We start from the raw sequence: 18,696 nt of genomic DNA on the forward strand, positions 1-18,696 counted from the left end.
AAAGAGTGGCGAATATTTTGAGTTTTATCTATACTTTCTTATTTTCCCACAATGTGTTTTAAACATACTACTCAAGTTATGAAAATTGGAAGCTTTTCGAGAAATTTCAGGAGGAATTTTAGTGCTAAAAATCTTGTTTTGGAAGAATATCTAAGCACATATGGAAATATTTATGATACATTGACAAGTTAAAAAAATAAGACACAAAATATCTACAGTTTGATTCCATTTTATTTTTATCGCATTTTACATATTTTTTATCTCTGGGTATTTCTGTGCAGTGAAAATACTGGTCATTTTAGATTTTTTATATTTGGGTCTCTGGTTTTTTAAAGTTTTTTTCCAATGAACAAGGATTCCTTTTACAATTAGAAAAAAATGCTGTTTTAAAAGTAAGAGCCATGCTGGGAGACAAAATTGAATAGAGGATTAGGGTAGACATCTAGCTTCACCACTTACTAGTATGTGACTGGGCAACTCACCTAACTGAGAGCCTCAGTTGCCTTATAGAAAAGGCAGGGATAATAATACATGACTGTGAGAAGTGAGATGATATTTTTAAAACAATTGATACTTACCAAAGGGTAGCTGATATCACCACTATCTCAGCCATTCCTCCCTGAGTAGTGTCTGTGTTCTGAAATACTACTTCTGAGCACCTACCCAGAGCAAAAATTCCTTCTCTTGCACCCCCCCCACCCCGTCCCCTGGCTCACTTTGCACCCCCTCCAGTGTCAGGCGGCTCCCTTTCTCCCAAAACTTCCGCATTTACACTGGCCTGCCCTACCAACGTGTGGCTATCTTTCCATCTTGGAAACAGCCTTGATTTGACATCCAAAGATTTCAGTCCAAGCCCTGGCTCTGTCCCTGGGGAGCTGTACGAACTTGGACAAGTCACTTTGCCTCTGTGGGCTTGCAAGCGTCACCCAGGAGGTATTTTGAGGAATCCTCCACCCTGGAATCGCATTGCCTTTGGCTTTTGGGGTGCATCTTCATGACTTAGGAAGTTGGATATATGCGTAGATGAGGATCTGTTTGAACACCAGGTGGAAACAGCTGCACGTGTGTGAGGTTCAAGTTTCAGAGAACTATCGTGTGTGTTGGCCTTGGCTTCAGCCCCCAGAAGGCCAATGGCTGCCTCTGACATGATACACTGAGACAAACACAGCGTCACTTCTGTCCCAGTCCTGCCAAAAACGCACACGCTGAATCCAATCACAACAAAACATCAGACAAACTCAAACTGTGGGACATTCCACAAAATAACTGTCCTAGGCTCTTCAAAAGTGTCAATGTCATAAAAAACAGAGGAACTGCTCTACATTAAAGGAGATCAAACAACTGAATAATGAATGATCCAGGGATTTTTCTTTTGCTGTAAAGGACTTCATTGGAATAGTTGGTGAAATCTGAGTAAGTTCTGAAGATTAGACAATAGAATTTTGTCAGTGTTCATGTCTTGATTTTATAATCATATTGCATATGGTTATATAAGAAAATGCCTGTTTTTAGGAAAAACCCACTGACATATTTATAATAGGTACAAAGGAGCATCATGTCTGCAATTTACTTTTGAACAATTCACAAAAGATGTATATTATATTTTTTAATATATTTAAAGAGAGAGAGACAGAGAAAGATAAAGGTGGGAAAATGTCAATATTTGGTAAAAAACTGGGTGAAAGGTCTGTGGGAATTCTTTGTACTATTCTTGCAGCTTTTCTGCAAGAAAGCGGAATTATGTGGAGGAGGATAAGAAGGCCAGTGGTGTGCATTTTGCTCAGTGGAAGTGACAGCAATGGAGCTGTTTCATTTCCTGAACATTTACAAAGTGCCAGACAAATGCATCTGACCCCACAGCTACCTCATTAGCAGCTATCAATATGCCATTTTGCAGAGAAGGAAGGTGACAATCGGACTTGGGAAGTGACTTCCCCCAGGTCACATGGTCTATGGCCTGCGCTTGGCAGAGCTAGGGTATGAACTTGAGTCTGACCTGCCTCCACGCCCCCCACTCCCAGAGGTCACCGCCATCCTCATGGCAACGTCACAAAGCCACTGACGCTACATCGGAGGCTGTGCAAAGGCAACATAGCTGCTTCATTCTTTCTAAAACAACTGAGGGGGAGGGGTCAGAGTGCAGAACTAAATTTAGCTCAGTTCCGTTTAAAACTTGGTCTAATCCAACAATTTAAATATTCTCTTGTGGTTTCTTCCATTCAGAGAGGCTTGGCCTCTTTGCTGTAATTGCTCAGTCTTTTAGGTTTCCCTCCTCCCCCTGCTTCCTCCAAGTATGAAGGCTGGGGTAGGAGATGGAGTAGAAGGAAGGGTGAGGAGATGTGATGGCCCATGCTGGCTGGCATTTGCTGGGGTCCTGGCGGCTTGGTCCTGTCACTGGGAATGTGCACTGGCTTTCCAGCTACAACCTGCTGCTGGTGAACTCGTCTAGTCCCTGTCATTGAAGCCTAGTGGGGATACCAGGCCGATGGCACCTCGTGTCAGCTCTCGTGGCTCTGTTGACCTCTCTGGGGTTCTTATCTGTCCTCTTTCGAGGCTCTAGGTCTCTACTTCCACCTCATCCCCACCACGGTGGGCCCTAAAACAGTCCATTGCCTCTCAGTTCTCCATCCAGACCACACAGGAACGAAGGGAGGGAAGGAGGGAGGGAGGGAAGCAGGACTGACAGCCAGCTGGTACACCTTGACATTAAAATAATCCAAGGCTTCCGTCCAGGTTGGTAAACAGCTGTTGCCCAAGCCCCTTCTTTCCCCCCTCCTCCACTCCAACTGCCTCTGGTGTATCTCCGGGTCCCTCTCATGCCAGAAACTAAAGGGTTAATTGCTGCTGCAGCAGGTAGTCTCCAAGACCCAGCCACCTAGGATTTTGAATGTCACTACCTCTTTCTTAGCCTGACCACACAGAGTCCACTCTCTCACTTGGGCTGGGCCACGGCTACCCAGAACAGCTGTCCTCTCTGAAGAGCTCAAAGGACAGTGGATGAGAGTCCTTCTGTCCCTCAACTTACCCAACACTCCTGCCCCTTTCTAGGTTCAGTCTCAGGGAGAAGGCAGCAGACACTGGGGGTCTTCCCAACTCCCATTCTCCCAAGCTCAAGTGTGCCAGAGAGCTGGAAACGCTTAATCCTTTCTTCCCCGACCTCCCTCCCATCCGGAGTGGCCACACGGTACAGCTCAGGCCCATGAGATGTCTGCAGAAGGCTGCTGAGGGGGTTCCAGGGAAAGTTTGGGCTCTCTTGATAAAGGGAGAAACAGAGCCCATACCAACCTTCCTCCCTCTTCCTGCATTAAACAAGGACAAGAGGCCTGATGTTTCGGAAGCCATGCTGTGAGCCAAGAGGATCCCAGACATGCTTGCCTGGCGTGGGTGCTGGCACCTCCACACTTCTTTTTACACGAGAAAAATAATCCCCTGCAAGTTGAGTTTCCTGGTTTTTCAGCGCCCCCCCCGCCCCCCCACACACACATAACCCTAACTGCCCCGGGGTGATGAGCCTGCGTGTCTACCGGCCTCCCTTACTCTGCTCACTTTGCTCCCTGCCCTTCTGTCCCCACAGGTCCTTGGGCCTGGAAAAGACAGACATGCCCTCCACCACCTCTTCCCACTTACATGAAAACTGCTTTCATAAAATTCTTACAGTTCTGTCCACCTAGGCAGACTCTTGAAATGCTAACATAGCAGATAAAGAAATCTAGAAGAATCCTTTCACCCTTAGCAGGGCCTTTCGGGTCACACCATCTCACCCTGAACATCAGAAGCTTATTATTGGCTCTACTATTATGAATTCTTATTACCAGCTATTATAATCATATTAACTCTTTATATTATTAATTTGTTATTAATGCTACCTTTCTTTTTGCACTCCTTCTATAAAATGCTCATCTCTCTCCCTCTTTTTTTTTTTTGAGACAGAGTCTCGCTTTGTTGCTGTGGTGTCAGCCTAGCTCACAGCAACCTCAGACTCCTGTGCTCAAGCGATCCTCTTGCCTCAGCCTCCTGAGTAGCTGGGACTACAGGCATGCGCCACCATGCCCAGCTAATTTTTTTTCTATATATATTAGTTGGTCAATTAATTTCTTTCTATTTTTAATAGAGACAGGGTCTCACTCTTGCTCAGGCTGGTTTCGAACTCCTGACCTCGAGCTATCCACCTGCCTCGGCCTCTCAAAGTGCTAGGATTACAGTCGTGAGCCACCGCGCCCGGCCGCATCTCTTGATATTATAATTATCCCCATTTTATGGATGAGGAGGCTGAGGAGGCTTACAGAGGTTGAGTCATGTTTCCGGAGTTGGACAGAGAGGCAGTGATGTGACCGGGACCAGACCCATTTACAATGGTCACTAATGCCCACGCTCCGCAGGCACCTCCCTCCCCAGACCATCTCTCCCACATCCTGGACCTTGCCCCCTCCCCAGGCAAAGAGGAGCAAGGATGGGTAGGCAGAAAGAAGCGACAGCTGGTAGCATGTGTTTTATTGAACAGCAAGGGTGCTGGCCCCAAAATCAGCTAGTCATACTCAGACTTGGTGACCGGCATAGGCTTGAATTCGTAAGAGAGACAGCACAGGGACCCATCCGGGCACAGGTGCATGTAGGATTCCTGCCTTGTGCAGTAGGTTCGGCAGGCCCCTTGGCCCCTCCAGCACCGTTTGAATTCACTTCTCCCTGCGCAGAGGAAGACCACAGGTCACAGAACAGCCCATGGGTCACAGGTTAGACCACTGATCTCGAGTCAGGTCACGGACTAGACCACACTGGTCACAAATTAGCTCTCTGGTCATTTGTTAGACCACTAGTCATAAATGAGGGTTCTAGTTACAATTTAGACTACAGATCTTAGTCCAGGTTAGTCCACAGGTCATAAGTTAGACCACTGGTTAAAGTTAGAGACTAATTTCTTGTCCAGATAAAACCACACACCAGGTATACTCTAAGCACTTTTCTTAACAACACTATATGAGTATAGTTAACCTTACTGCAATCCCTGCTATACAGGTAAGGAAACTGAGGCTCAGAGAGGTTAATAAACTTACCCAAGGTCACACAGCCATTAAGGAACAGAACTAGGATTCAAACCCAGGAAATCTGACTCCAGAATCCACACTCATAACCATCACACAAACTGTCCCAACACATAGGGATCTGTTTAATGTCAGGCTTCAGTGAGAGAGTTTCCAATGATGAGTCGTGGAAAAGGTAAGAGGTTGGGAAACACATCCTATACTCCCTCCAAGGGTCTTTGGTCACAAGATGGGATGGAGCCTCTCTTTCGTTTATTCATTCAACAAATATGCAGAATTGGAATTACCACAATGAACAATACGGCCATGGCTCATGCCCTCAAGGAGCTCCCAGCTGGCAGGGAAAGCAGTTGAAAAGCAACGAAATAAATGCAACAAATAGATTTCGTGGTAAGTACCACAGAGGAGATTATCAGGGTACTGTGATGGCCAATTGGAGTGAATGGGGGAAGGGGAGGAAAGACCAGGACTCAGACAGCCTTGTCTGTTACAGTGACATTTCTAGACACATGGCCCCAGACCAGCAGAAAGCAAGCAGCTGAGAACAACTAGACAGTCTTCCCCACATCTGCCTGGATTAAAAGAGATCCCACATAATCCTCAAATGATGGATTTGGGCTGTCTTGGGCCTATCCACAGGTTTTATTCAGCCCTGCCAACCAGCCCATGCTTCCTTCCGCCTTGGCAAGGTAGATGTTAAAATGGTACAGTGCCTCAAAAGCTCCATGAGACGAAGAATCCACACCCTGAAGAGGGTGTGCAGTATAATGGGTGACGGTGCAGCGTGAAGCCAGCTCAGACCTCCTGGGTCCAGATTCCAGCTCGGTCACTTCCCAGTTGAGTGAACTTGGCCTCATGTTCCTCATCTGAACAGCTATCTTTCAGAAGAGAGCAATAGGATCCTTTTACCACCTGGCACATAGTAAATGCTCAATAAATAGGAGGTGAGATTATCAGAATCATGGCCTAAATAGCTGGAACAACCAGGGCTTATTCTAGATAAATACCTCACTTTCCAGATAAAGAAAGGAAGAGACTTGCCCAAGCTCCCTCAGCCTCTAAGTGGTGGGTCTGGAACCAGAACCCCAGACGCTGAGTCCCAGGCAAGGACAATTCCTGGAATGAATACTCTTAACACAGCATTACACTTGAGCTTCCCAATCACCCCAAGATCCAGAGTGGCTCTTTTCTCCTGCATGATCTGCTCTCCCCTCCTCATCTCGTAGATTCCATTTCCCACCAATTTCCGCTGTGTTCCCCGCTCCAGCCCACCAGTCTCCACTGCCACTCAGACGCGGCCATCCCCTCCTGCTTCAGGGCCTTGGCCACTGCTGCTCCCTCCGCCTGGAACAATCTTCCCTGTCTCCCCACTGTATTCAGAGCTCTGCTCAAACCCACCTTATGTAAAATGATAAGAGTGCTGGGATTGACTTCAAAACAATTCACTGGGGAGGAGGAGGAGGCAGAAAACAGAACAGGATTGGTTCAAGTTGGTAATTGTTGAGATTGAGTGTTGGGTACATAGGGGTCCTTTATACTATATTTTTTTTTATTTCTGTTGGAAATTTTCTAAAATAAAAAAGGTGTTTTCAAAAAACTCATATCATTACATTATTCTCTATTTTTGCATACGTTTAAATTTTTCCACAATAAAAAAATGTTTAAATTCACCCTGTTTATTATCCTCTCTACTTTTGTGTATATTTGTAACTTTCCAAAATAAAAAGTTTTCAAAAAGCAAAAGACCTTATCAGAGGCCCTCCCTGACCATCCCATCAGCTTTCCCACCAACCCACACAGGCCACTCTAATCCCCTACCTTGCCTTTCCTTTAGCACTTACCACCACCCGACATGTTATGTGTTTAATCTATTTATTTTCTATCTCCACAAACTAAAATGTCAGCTCCATGAAAAAAAAGGACCTTGTTTTCTTTCACTGCTAGGTCCCAGCAATCATGACAGTACCTGACTCACAGTAAATATTTTTCAAATGAATATTTAGAGAGGGAAGCCCATCGTACAGATTAGGAAACTGAGGTGCAGGCCGATTTGGCAACTTGTTCTAAGCTGCCCAGCAAGTCAGTGGTGGGGCCAGAACTTAAATGTGGATCTAGGTCTCTCTCATGATCCAGGGCCCAAGAGGCTAGTCCTCATTTTTACACACACACACACACACACACACACACACACACACACACACAGGTGATGTTACCTGGTGGCACATGACCCAGGACCAGGAGAGCCACAATGAGCAGAAGCAGCTGTGCCATGGCCACGGGCTCCTGGGGAGACTGCTGGGGAGAACACAGGAGAGGAACGGAGTGTGCTGAGCCTGGCTGCCTTTGGCCCAGCCTTTATTGGGCTGCAAATAAAGGCAGGGCCGTGGGCAAAAGATCTAAGTGGGAGGATGAGGCCATGTGGTCCCCAGGCTGCTCGGGCTCCCAGCCAGCTATGTGGGAACTGGTCAGCCGCACCCTCTGGAGGCTATGGAGCTCTGAAACTGGGGGCAAAGTTTTCTTTTCCTTTTTCTTTTTCTTTTTTTTTTTCTTTTCTTTTTTTTTTTTTTTTTTTTTTTTGAGACAGAATCTCTCTGTTCCCCTGGCTAGATTGCTGTAGCCCAATTTTTGTTCACTGTAACCTCAAATTCCCAGGCTCAAGTGATCTTCCTACTTCAGCCTCCTAAGTATCTGAGACTACAAGCATGGGCTACCACAATCGGCTAATTTTTTTACTTTTTTCAGAGATGGGGGGGGCTCACTATGTTGCCTAGGCTAGTCTTGAACTCCTGGCCTTAAATGATCCTCCCATCACAGCTTCCCAAAGTGCTGGGATTACAGGTGTGAGCCACTGCACCCAGCCTAGGGGACGGAATTTTCAGAGGCAATGCCTGGCATCAGAAACCGAAATCTTCCCCACTTAGAGAGTGGGAAAAGCCTTCATTTGAGAGAGACCCGAAATCTCAGCATTTTCCCCTAATTGCTGTGAGACCTTGGACAAGTCACTTAACATCTGAGAGCCACAGGCTGTTGTCTATGAAACGATGACAAGCCTCCCTTGCAACGTTAATAAATGAGGGTTTCCCTTTCTAATGTCAAGGAGATGGGACCGGAAATTACTGGCCTATTTAAACGAATATGAATTTAGATCTACTCTAAAACTGGGAAGAGTAATAGTATCTACCTCACAGAGAGTAATGGCTACCTATCTTGTTTAGAGGATTAAATTAAATAATACAGTGGCTCTCAAAGTGAGGTTCCCAAAACAGCAAGCAGCAGCAACACCTGGGACTTTTTAGAAAGGCAAATTCTCTAGCCCTACCCCAAACCTACTGAATCAGAAGTACTGAGACGGGGTCCCAGCAAGCTGTCACTTGGTGATTTTCACATGCAGCAATGCTAAAGTTTGAGAAGCACTGAGACAATAAATGCACAAAGCTTAGAACAGTGTCCAGTACACAGGAATCTAAGTTGCATCATGAAAGATGAGTTGGGGGAAGGGCATCCCAGGCAGAAGGAACAGAATGTGCCTGAAATACTGGGGCATGGGCAGAGCAAGGCTTGCTACAAGGAGAGGGCGAAAAGCCCCTGCAGAGGACATCATGGGCCTTCAATGCCAAGTTCAGGCTTTTGTACTGTAGACAACCGAAAGTTTTTTAGCATGAGTGTAACCTGTTCAGATTATGGCTTTAAATAAAGAAAGTGAAACCAAAGGGGGGAGTTGACTTGCCTAAGTTCACACAGCAAATGAGTTGCAGAGCTGGGACTGGAAGCCAAGTCACCTCACTCCCAGACAACGAAGGGTGCTGCCCCCTCACAGCCCATCTAGCAGGTAAGAAAGGGAAGTTCAGAAGGCCAAGCCAAGAAGGAAGCCAGGCGTGAGAGGGTTCAGCATGTGCCCAAGACCTGTGAGGCTGAGCCAGTCGGCCATGCTGCCGTGGGAGTTCTTCCAAGAGGGACACCTGGACCCCCTCAGCCATGACTATGACCCCCACCCACAGGTACAGCCTCGTCTCCACGGGCCAGTACCTACACACACCTTCAAACCTAAAGGAAGGCACCCCACTCAAAGAGCCTGGATCCTAGCCTACTGGATAGCCAACTTGTCTTCTCTTACAAGATCAGTCTCTTTCCTCCTCTTATATGCCCAGGAAGACAAAAAAAAAAAAAAAAAAAAAGCCCACGAGTGAGTGATAGAAACGGACAGTAGGCTGAAAGCAGAAACCTGAGTCCCAGGCCCAGCTAAGCCTCGATTGGCAAATGAATATATGAATGTATGAATGAATGATGCCAAAATAAGATATTCAATGCAGACTTCCTGAACTCTCTCTTCGTCCAAGACACCTCCCAGAATTAATTCTCCATCCAGAGCCGAGCTTCCCAAAGTGGGGTCCACCATCTATCTGCATCAGGATCATTTGGGGCACTTGTTTAAAAGGCAGACTCCCGCCCCCACTCCAGGACGCTGAATCTGCCTCTCTTGGAAGGTGGGACCTGGGAATCTAAACATTTAAAAGTTCCCCAAGTTCTTTTCCTGAGGGTTAATGCCGGTGCGCCCATTGCTGGAGTGGACAGAGGTGGACGCAGACGGTGATCCGGACCCAGGAATGCAGAGCTCCCGTCCTGCCCCGTCTGCTCCTGCCCCGCCACTCACCCGGGGGGCGGGCATAGGACTGGAGGCCCCAGGTCGGCTGAGCTCTGCACTCTTAGAAAAGTCATCAAGCGGCCGAGGCCTTGGGGCGGGGACCCCGGGGCTGCCCTAATGGGGCGGGGCTGGATGGGGCGGGGTCGCGGCTCCTCCCCTGGCCCAGGCGGCGGGGCGGGACCAGCCAGAGGGGCTGCGCGCGGACACCCCGAGCACCCAGCAGCGGAGGCGGCGGGGGACCCTGGACCCCTCCTCACGGCCAGGTAAAGCTCCGTGCAACTCGCCGCCAACTCGCTCAAGTTGGAGCAGAGTTCGCCGGGCGCCTGCATGGGGGCTCTGCAGCGCAGGCAGAAGCAGGGGCCCTCGCCACAGCGTCCCGAGGGTGAGGGGCTTCAGACCTGGGCCGGGAGGGTAGGGTAGCCCCGGACAAGGAACCCCCTCGCCAGGGTCAAGGACTCATACCTGGGATCCGGGGCTGGAAAAGCTGGGACCCAGACTCCAGGAATGTGTCCCGAGCCCTATGGTCTCCCCTCCCCGTCCCCTGCCAGGACCCTGTCCTGTCACCAAACCAGGAGCCTGACCGGCTGGCAGCTCCTGCCCCCAAAAGCAGCCGGAGGCCATAGCGCCAGCCGCTCCTGAATTTTTCACGCAGGGGGCGGGCCGGACACGCTGTTCCCATGGCACCAGGGCACTCAGGTTACAGCCGGAGGGAACCCCCAGAGCCCCCTCGTCCTTCTGGGGTGCCAACTCACCTTGCCCTGCCTCTTCCTCTGACCCCATGGGATTGGGCAGCGGAAGTAAATTCCCAAGGCCCCTCAATTCTCCTCTGCACCCCCAACCCAGAGCCGTGTGAAAGGGACGTGGGGAAGGGGAGGAGGGGGCTGTTGAGATCCTTTCATAGTGAGGGGCTCAGGTTCTGAATGGGAGGGCAGATCTGTGTACACGGGGAGGGTGTGCCTGTGTGGACACCCCACCTCGCTGCCCCACTGCCCCTCTGTGTGCCATCCCCGTGCAGGTCGTCCTTGGGCATGGGAAATGGCCTCTGGGCATGCATGCCGCGTGTTCACTTCCTCGCCCATCCCTTGCAGCCCGATACAGGCTTGTCCTGAACCTGAAGCCCCCACCCCACGGAGCTGAGGTTTCTCCTCCCATTGGAACAAAAGGGGGCTCTGGAGGAAGCCATTTCAGCAGCTCATCAGGACCTGTAGAAGAAGGGCTCAAAGCAACCAGCTCACCGCCCATTCCTCCTTCTCTCAGAAGGAAGGACAGAAGGAAGGAAGGCAGGAGCAAAGCCCCTTCTACCAGCCATGACACTAAACACCCAGCAGGAAGCAAAGACCCCCCTGCGCCGGCGAGCCAGCACTCCACTGTCCCTGTCCCCCAGGGGCCGCCAGCCTGGCCTCCTGAGCACAGCACCCTCCACTCAGTCGCAGCATCCCCGGCTGGGCCAATCAGCCTCCCTCAACCCTCCCACCCAGAAACCTTCGCCTGCCCCTGAAGACTGGTCCTCTGAATCCAGCGACTCCGAAGGCTCCTGGGAGGCCCTGTACCGTGTGGTGCTGCTTGGAGATCCCGGCGTGGGGAAGACCAGCCTGGCCAGCCTCTTTGCAGGGAAGCAAGAACGGGACCTCCATGAACAGCTGGGAGGTAGGAGCCCTGTGGGCTGGGCTGGGATGTGGCAAAAGGAGTGAAAGCTCTGTCACCAGGGGCACAGGGCTGCCAAGAACAGTTGTACAAGTCACGTACTGTTCAATTCTAAGGGGCATCATTCACATAGACTATGAAGTGAACGAAGCCCCCCTAGAGTTGTTCAGGGCACAACCTGCACAATGGCCCATAGGAGGGAAATTCCTTCAATAGGATGAGAATTTTGCCAATTTTTCATGGATGAGAGGTATGTGATTCATTCCCATGTCATAAGGGGAGCAATTCTGAATTCCACAAATGTCAAGAAATAGTGGACTCCACCCAGCTCAGAAACCCCCAGCCCCAACGCCCCCTGACTCTCAGATCCTCCCAGTCCCATAGACACCCACCCATGGCCTCCAACACCTACAGCAGAACTAAGATCCTCCCCAGAGTGGAGACTCCCAGGCCCAGGGTTGCTTTATTCCCAAGAAATGCAGAGCTGAGAGGGTCAGGGGACCCAGGATGATGGGGTACAGGGACAGAAAAAATGAAGACAGGCCCCTAAAGGACTGGCTGGGAGGATATGGTTTGAGTGGGGAGGGGTGTTGGTTAAAAGTAGAGAAAAGGTGGGGACACTCTGGCACTCTGGCCAGGCCCTTCTCCAGCCTTGACCCCTCCTCCACGAGTGAGAACCGATACGTGTTACAGATAGGGAGACTGAGGCCCAGTGAGGATAACATGACCTGCCTGACGCATACACTAAGCCAGAGACAGAGCAGGACTGGGAGAATTCCCAGCCCGCCTTTAACCCCACGACCCCACGGTCATTCAATCAACCAAACCAACTTTCTAGCACCTGCTATGAGCCAGGCCCTATGCAGGCAGCTGGGGAGACATGGGCTCCTCGTGGAGCTTCTTGACCTACCAGGAGAGACAGACAGCAACCGAGTGTGGTGAGCGCTTCCAAGGAGCAGTGGGGGGGCAGTGTGACTGAAAAGGGGGCTAGGGCGCCCCACACCCTCCTTGGGCCTTCCCCTCCTCCCTGAGATGCAGCTCTCCCCTCAGTTGCAGAAGATGTGTATGAGAGGACCCTCACGGTGGATGGAGAGGACACCACACTGGTGGTCGTGGACACCTGGGAGGCCGAGAGACTGGTATGGCACTGCAAGCAGGATTTGGGGGGCGGTGCTGAGCCTAATACCAGTCTCCTTCCTGTCCCCTCCTGGGACCCTACAGAGCAGGGGCAGGATAGGGGCTATATTCAGCAGCTCCCCAAAACTCACAGCTCCTAAGGAGCCTTTCCAACCAAAATCAGAAGACCCTCGTGACCATGACCCCTTTTCTCACTCCACTGATCCCCTCCCAACAACCAGGGCACAGCATGCTGCTCCCCTTGCAGACCTTCCCATCGTTATTACCACCCCAACCCACCCCACCCACCCACATTGTGCAGAAGAAGGAACACTGGATTTGGCACCAAAGTGCCTAAAGCTGAACCCCCTATCTTTTTCTTACTAGTTGTGTAGCTCTGTGCAATTGACCTACCCACTCTAAGCTTCGGTTTTCTCATCTGACAAATGGGTCAGTCATTCCTGCCTCTCTTATCGGCTAGTTTTTAAAAGTTCTAATACAATTTCAGAGGTGAGTCTAGTTTGGAGCATGAAAAAATGCTGAACAGGAGTAAAGAATTGTAAATGATAATTCTTATTTGGTAGCTAGTAAAAAAGGAAACCAAAGGGTGTCCTTCCCTAACCTCTTCCAGAGCAGGAAGAGAGCAACAGTCAGGAACCTGTGCCTACTGTGATATATATTGTTTGGGTTTTCTTTTCTCTTGCTACACAGGTAGTACATGGTCATGGTAGAACTTTGAGGAAATACACCTAAGCAAAGAGAAGGATCTAAAAATCACCTGGGATCCCATCTCTCTAAGGGGTAGGCCCTTCCCCCTAACACTCAGGGAGGCCCTGCCCATGGGGTGGGGCTTAGAAGGACAGAGTTGGGTGATTGACAGCTCCCCTGAGAGGCCCAAAGAATAGGGATGAAGGAGCTATGTGGTCCATTTAACAAGCAAAAAAGGAAACACAGGCCAGCCACAGTGGCTCACACCTGTAATCCTAGCACTCCGGGAGACCAGGGCAGGAGGATCACCTGAGATCAGGAGTTCGAGACCATCCCGAGCAAGAACAAGACCCCATCTCTACTAAAAATAGGAAAATTATCTGGGCATGGTGGCACACACCTGTAGTCGCAACTACTCAGGAGGCTGAAGCGGGAGAATCGCTTGAGCCCAGGAGTCTGAGGTGCTGTGAGCTAGGCTGATGCCACGGCACTCTAGCCCAGGTGACAGAGTAAGTCTCTGTCTCAAAAACAAACAAACAAACAAAAAAAAAACTACAAAGGAAACATGAGTCCAAATGAGCATGAGGATGATGATGATGATGATTGTCATAACAGCAGCCAACATTTATGGAGCATCCTCCTCCTAAGTGTCAGCCCCAGGCTAAGCACTGCATATATATTATGAATTCAGTCAAAACAAAAACTATCAGTGAGCCTTCTGATTCCCATTCTACTGATGAGGAAACTAAAGCTCCGAAAGGTTAAATACATAATGTGTCTGGAGCGCTCAGATAGCAAATGGGGTTCAAACCCAGATCCATGAAACCCCAGAGACTGCACTCTTACACAGTAGGAATGCCCCCAGCCAGGAGCGTCACCTCCTGACCCTTCAGCTGAGGTTTCACTCCTTCACCAATTCATTTGTTCATTCAGAAATACTTGCTGGGTGTCTATCATGGGCCAGGATGCTGGAGACACGGCAGTGAATAAGGTAGACACGTCCCCTGGCCGCATGGAGCTCACATGCTGGTAAGGGAGGGCCTACTTTTTGGTGCAGTTGAGAACCTATGGGGCAGTGTCCAGTGAGTTAAGGAGAGTAATCAGATTGGGGTCCCACTGGGGAGACAGGGGAGGAAGGGGACTGGACTAGAAGGCAGGAACCAGAACTCAACACCCAGCTTGCTGTGTTCTTGAGCGAGTTTTCTCATCTTTCCAGGACTTGGTTTTCCAACCAGTAAAATAAGGAAACTAGACCAGTTTTCCTGGTCAGTGACTTGAAAGGAGGTCCCAAAGAGGGTCCAGGCAGCAACAGCATTAGTGAATTAAGCATCCGTCCTTTTCATCTGTGGGCTGGATGGTATTCGGATGTCAGAGCGGCTGCATCTGACAGGATTGGGTGTGCCTTTGGCTCACCCAGTAATGCCCTAGGTTGGCTGACCATCAGGGGTCACCTGGAGAGTAAAGTATCAAATTCTCAGTCCTCACCCCAGACCTAAGGAATAAAAAGCTCTAAAAGTGAGGCTCTAGAATCTATATTTTTAATCGCACTCCCAGTGAGTTCTTACCCACCAATCTACATACCAACCAGCTTTGTGACCCTGATGCACAGCAAAACCTCTATAAAAGTTTGTGCAATGAATGACCTCCTCCTAAAGTCGGCCTCCTGTCCTCACTTCTTTCTTTTCAATTTTTCTCTTAATTCTGGATTGCAGAAGGCCTAAAGAACTTTCTGGCAGGGCCAAATTCTCCTCAGAAACCAGACAAAGGAGCTGAACAAGCCAAGCCAGAACCCCCCTTAGCAGGAAAGAGAACCAAGGGAATGTTTTGTCTCCAATGCCCTGCCTGCAGAAGTCTCAACGAATGAGACAATACAGTGAGATAGTGTTGTTAGCCCAATTTTTCAAGCAGAGAAACCGAGGCTCAGAGATAATCAATAATTTTCCAAAGGTGACATGGGAATTACGGCAGAATTTGTCCCCCAAACCTGTCCAAAGTGTAAACCTCAGCCCCATCTCACCTATTAGACCATCCCAGCTCCACCTTTCTCAGCCAGGGTGTAGGCACGCTCTGAGGATGGGCCTTGGGCCCCTCCCCCACAGGATAAAAACTGGAGCCAGGAGTCGTGCCTGGAGGTGGGCAGTGCCTATGTCATCGTGTACTCCATCGCTGACCGGGGCAGCTTTGAGAGTGCCTCTGAGCTCCGCATTCAGCTGCGGCGCACACACCAGGCGGACCACGTGCCCATCATCCTCGTGGGCAACAAAGCAGACCTGGCCCGCTGCCGGGAAGTCTCCGTGGAAGGTGAGCCCTCCCCTCCACCTCCTCTGGCCCCTGTGTCACCAGGGCCCTCCAATGCTCTTCATCTCAGTGACTGCTCCTGCAAATCAGCCCCCACCCTGAAGCTACTTGCTTAAACCTGAAAGCCAAGAACCAATCTTGCCTCCCCTCTCATGCCTGCCTCCCGCAAACCAGTCCCCAAGTCACATCAGGCCCACCTCCATGCATCCCACACCCCCTTCCCTCCACGCCCATAGCCTCTGTGCTCTCCTGGCACTTCCACTTCAGCCAGTCCCAGTACGTTTCTATCAGCCCCCCTTGCCCGCTGCCAGAGTTTTCCAGAACCACAGCTGACCTTGTCACTTCCCTGCATTCCCCTATGGCTCCCCATGCCCTTAATCAGAGACACTCTATCCACCAGATACGATAGGCCCAGGGCCTATAGGCTTTTCAATGCCTTACTTGGAGAACTGAAAGACCATTATTGGGCCCAAAATACAGTGGAAAAATTAGAAATTCAAATTTCACAAAGCTTTGTCTACAAAACATAATATTGCGTCTGCCAGCAACTACGAACCAAAACTTCTAATGTTATATGTAGATTATTTTTACAATGGGGTTGGGAGTATTTTATCAGTAATAAGTTTAACAGCAGATGGAGCCCATAACAATCTTAAAATGGTGCTACTCACAGAGTAAAATCTTTAAAATATGGAAACTGAGACCCACAGATAGAAAGCGAGTTCCAGAGAGTCACCAGCCACTGAGGACTAGGATTCAGGCCCGGTGGCATCCTGGAGGAGGAAGACCCTATGCTTTGTGGATAGATATGCCAAAAACCTGCAACGTCATCCCCGGGAGATTTTTGTTAAAACACAGATTTCCAGACCTCATCCCAAACCTACAGAAATAGAATCCCTGAGGGTGGGCCGGGGAAATTCTATTTTAACAAGCTCCTCCAGGTTAATTCTGATGCACCTTTTAGCTGCATCTAATTTCCGATTAGACCTGCTGACTGACATTCAACCTGGCCCCTACCTAGTCCCGGCCTCCCTGGCTTCCCTGCCTCATTCTGCTACTAGTATCAGTCACTAGCCTGTAATCTAATTCCTCAAAGGCCAGTGTGATCTGGCCCTGAGTCCTCCGACATCAGCACCAGGTATGCGTACAGGAAAAGTTGCTTTCCATTGAGGCTGAACACACCTGTTCCCACTTTTATCTCCGCGTTCCGGTTATGGCTCCACCCCGCTCGCCCGACCCCGCCCCCGCAGAGGGCCGCGCCTGCGCCGTGGTGTTCGACTGTAAATTCATCGAGACGTCGGCCACCCTGCAGCACAACGTGGCCGAGCTCTTCGAGGGCGTGGTGCGCCAGCTGCGCTTGCGCCGCCGGGACAGCGCGGCCCGGGAGCCGCCCGCGCCGCGACGGCGGGTCAGCCTGGGCCAGCGCGCCCGCCGCCTCCTGGAGCGCCTGACGGCCCGCAGCGCCCGCCGCCGGGCACTTAAGGCCCGCTCCAAGTCTTGCCACAACCTGGCCGTGCTCTGAGGACACCTGCTTTTCTGGGGGTGCGGGTCACTGGCAGTGCATTCTGGGCCCCACCGACGCCCCCGAGGGGCAGCAGCGCCGCTACCTAGCGCCGGCGTCGTGGGCCTTGCTTGCCCGCCGCGCTGATGAGCGGATCATCGCCCACGGCCAGAGCCTCGGGACCCCCCTGCTCCAGAGAAGCGGTGGACAGACATAGGGCCGAAGCCCCAAGCTGAGCACAAAGTAGGGTTTTTTATGTGGTGGATGTCATTTTGTAAAAATTTCCTTGTCCCTGGGGTCTGGCCACCCCCCAGAAACCCCACCAGACCAGAAGGATGTCCCTTCTGAATGCCCAGACCTCTCTGGGAGTCTTCCAGGGTGTCCTCCTCCTGCCCTCCCATCTACACTAGCTGCAGACTGGTTTAGCCTGGTGGCCTGGGTGTCAGGGCCAATCAATAAAGTAATTGGATCATTTGTGTTCTCAGGCTCTTCTCCCAATCACTCCCAATTACAGTTCCTGCCCCAGTTCTTTGAGAGAGACAGTGAATCACAACCACAGCTCACTGTGATGACCTGCTATCTTCTCATTAACCCATTTTTTAGATTGTAAATTCACAAAATATCTAGAAGGAATCTCAGCATTCACAATGGCAATATAACCACTGGTGTTAGGAGATGGCTGTGTACCAAGCAGTCACTGTCACAACTATTAGTTAATCTTCACAACACCTGGGAGGAAGGTGTTACCACTAACCCCATCTTAGTAATAAGGAAACCGAGGCACAGGACAGTGAAGGCTCATGCCCAAGATGTTACAAAACGCTACAGAATCTTGGGGAGTTGGACTTAAAAACGGAATGTGGCACACGATTTAAAGGAGGGGGCATAACTCCATGAAATCCAGTCTATTAATCCCCAGGATAAACCACAATTTAGTCCAACTCACTTGTTTTCCAAATGTGGAAACCGAAGCCTAGAGAGGGAAAGTGGGCACCCTGGGGTCACTCAGCCTCCCCTGGGTGTCCATTTGGCTGTGCGGGAGGAAGGAGGGAGTGAGGCATCCAGCCTGGCTGGGGACAGGATCAGGTCAGGAGTTTCCAGCTGAAAGGGAAGGGGTGTCTCTACTTTGAGAGGAGAACAAGATGCAGACTGTTTGGACCATCGCATCCCTGATGTCTGACACCCCTGCCCCCCCCACACACTGCCACCCACCACTCCCGCCCAGACACCTCCGCTGGGTGCTGAGAAAGGCCGCTCTGAGCGAGCCACATCCTCCAACTGCCACTGCCCCCACCCCAGTCTTGCCAGCGGAGCACTGATGGCCCTTCTTGCTCCATCCCAACCCCAGGCCAGGGAAGGGAAGAGGAGGAAGGTCTTTCCCCCACCCCAAGTTGTCTCTGGCCTGCGGTCGGTCGAGGGGAGGGGCTGTATCTGTGGAAAGTTGGCAGAGGCAGCCGGCAGCCGGGAGAGTGGAAAAAATGATATCAAACCCGGAAAAATGCAGGCCGGATGGAGGGCTGGAGTCGGCCCTGGGAGGTGAGAGGGAGGGAGACAAGGGGGGAAGGGAAGGCATGGGCAAAGAAAGGAAGAAGGGCCAGGGAGAGAGTGCAGGAGCTGATTTTAGAAAAATGAGGACAATCGCCTTCATTCCCTCCTTTCTTGTCTACAAATATTTATCCAGGGCCTGCTAAGTGCAGGGCACAGTGCCAGGCTCTGGGCGATGCAGTGAACAGAAGGATACTGGCCGC

At 50.6% G+C, this 18,696-nt stretch overlaps 2 protein-coding genes across 2 annotated transcripts; one reads left to right on the forward strand and one right to left on the reverse strand.

Annotated features, from left to right (window-relative positions):
• Positions 1–4,476: 4,476 nt before the first annotated feature.
• Positions 4,477–7,381, reverse strand: DEFB124 (defensin beta 124). The gene is made up of 2 exons (XM_020281889.2): positions 7,253–7,381; positions 4,477–4,683 (listed from the first exon to the last, which is right to left on the reverse strand). The coding sequence occupies exons 1-2, from the start codon at positions 7,308–7,310 to the stop codon at positions 4,526–4,528; spliced, it is 216 nt and encodes a 71-aa protein (XP_020137478.1). The 5' UTR covers positions 7,311–7,381; the 3' UTR covers positions 4,477–4,525.
• Positions 7,382–9,852: 2,471 nt separating this feature from the next.
• On the forward strand, positions 9,853–17,420 carry REM1 (RRAD and GEM like GTPase 1). The gene is made up of 5 exons (XM_012755305.2): positions 9,853–9,944; positions 10,770–11,328; positions 12,376–12,464; positions 15,249–15,450; positions 16,698–17,420. The coding sequence occupies exons 2-5, from the start codon at positions 10,989–10,991 to the stop codon at positions 16,967–16,969; spliced, it is 903 nt and encodes a 300-aa protein (XP_012610759.1). The 5' UTR covers positions 9,853–9,944; positions 10,770–10,988; the 3' UTR covers positions 16,970–17,420.
• Positions 17,421–18,696: the final 1,276 nt, after the last annotated feature.

The sequence above is a fragment of the Microcebus murinus genome, chromosome 16 (genome assembly GCF_040939455.1).
Source record: "Microcebus murinus isolate Inina chromosome 16, M.murinus_Inina_mat1.0, whole genome shotgun sequence".
NCBI classification, from domain to species: Eukaryota; Metazoa; Chordata; class Mammalia; order Primates; family Cheirogaleidae; genus Microcebus; species Microcebus murinus.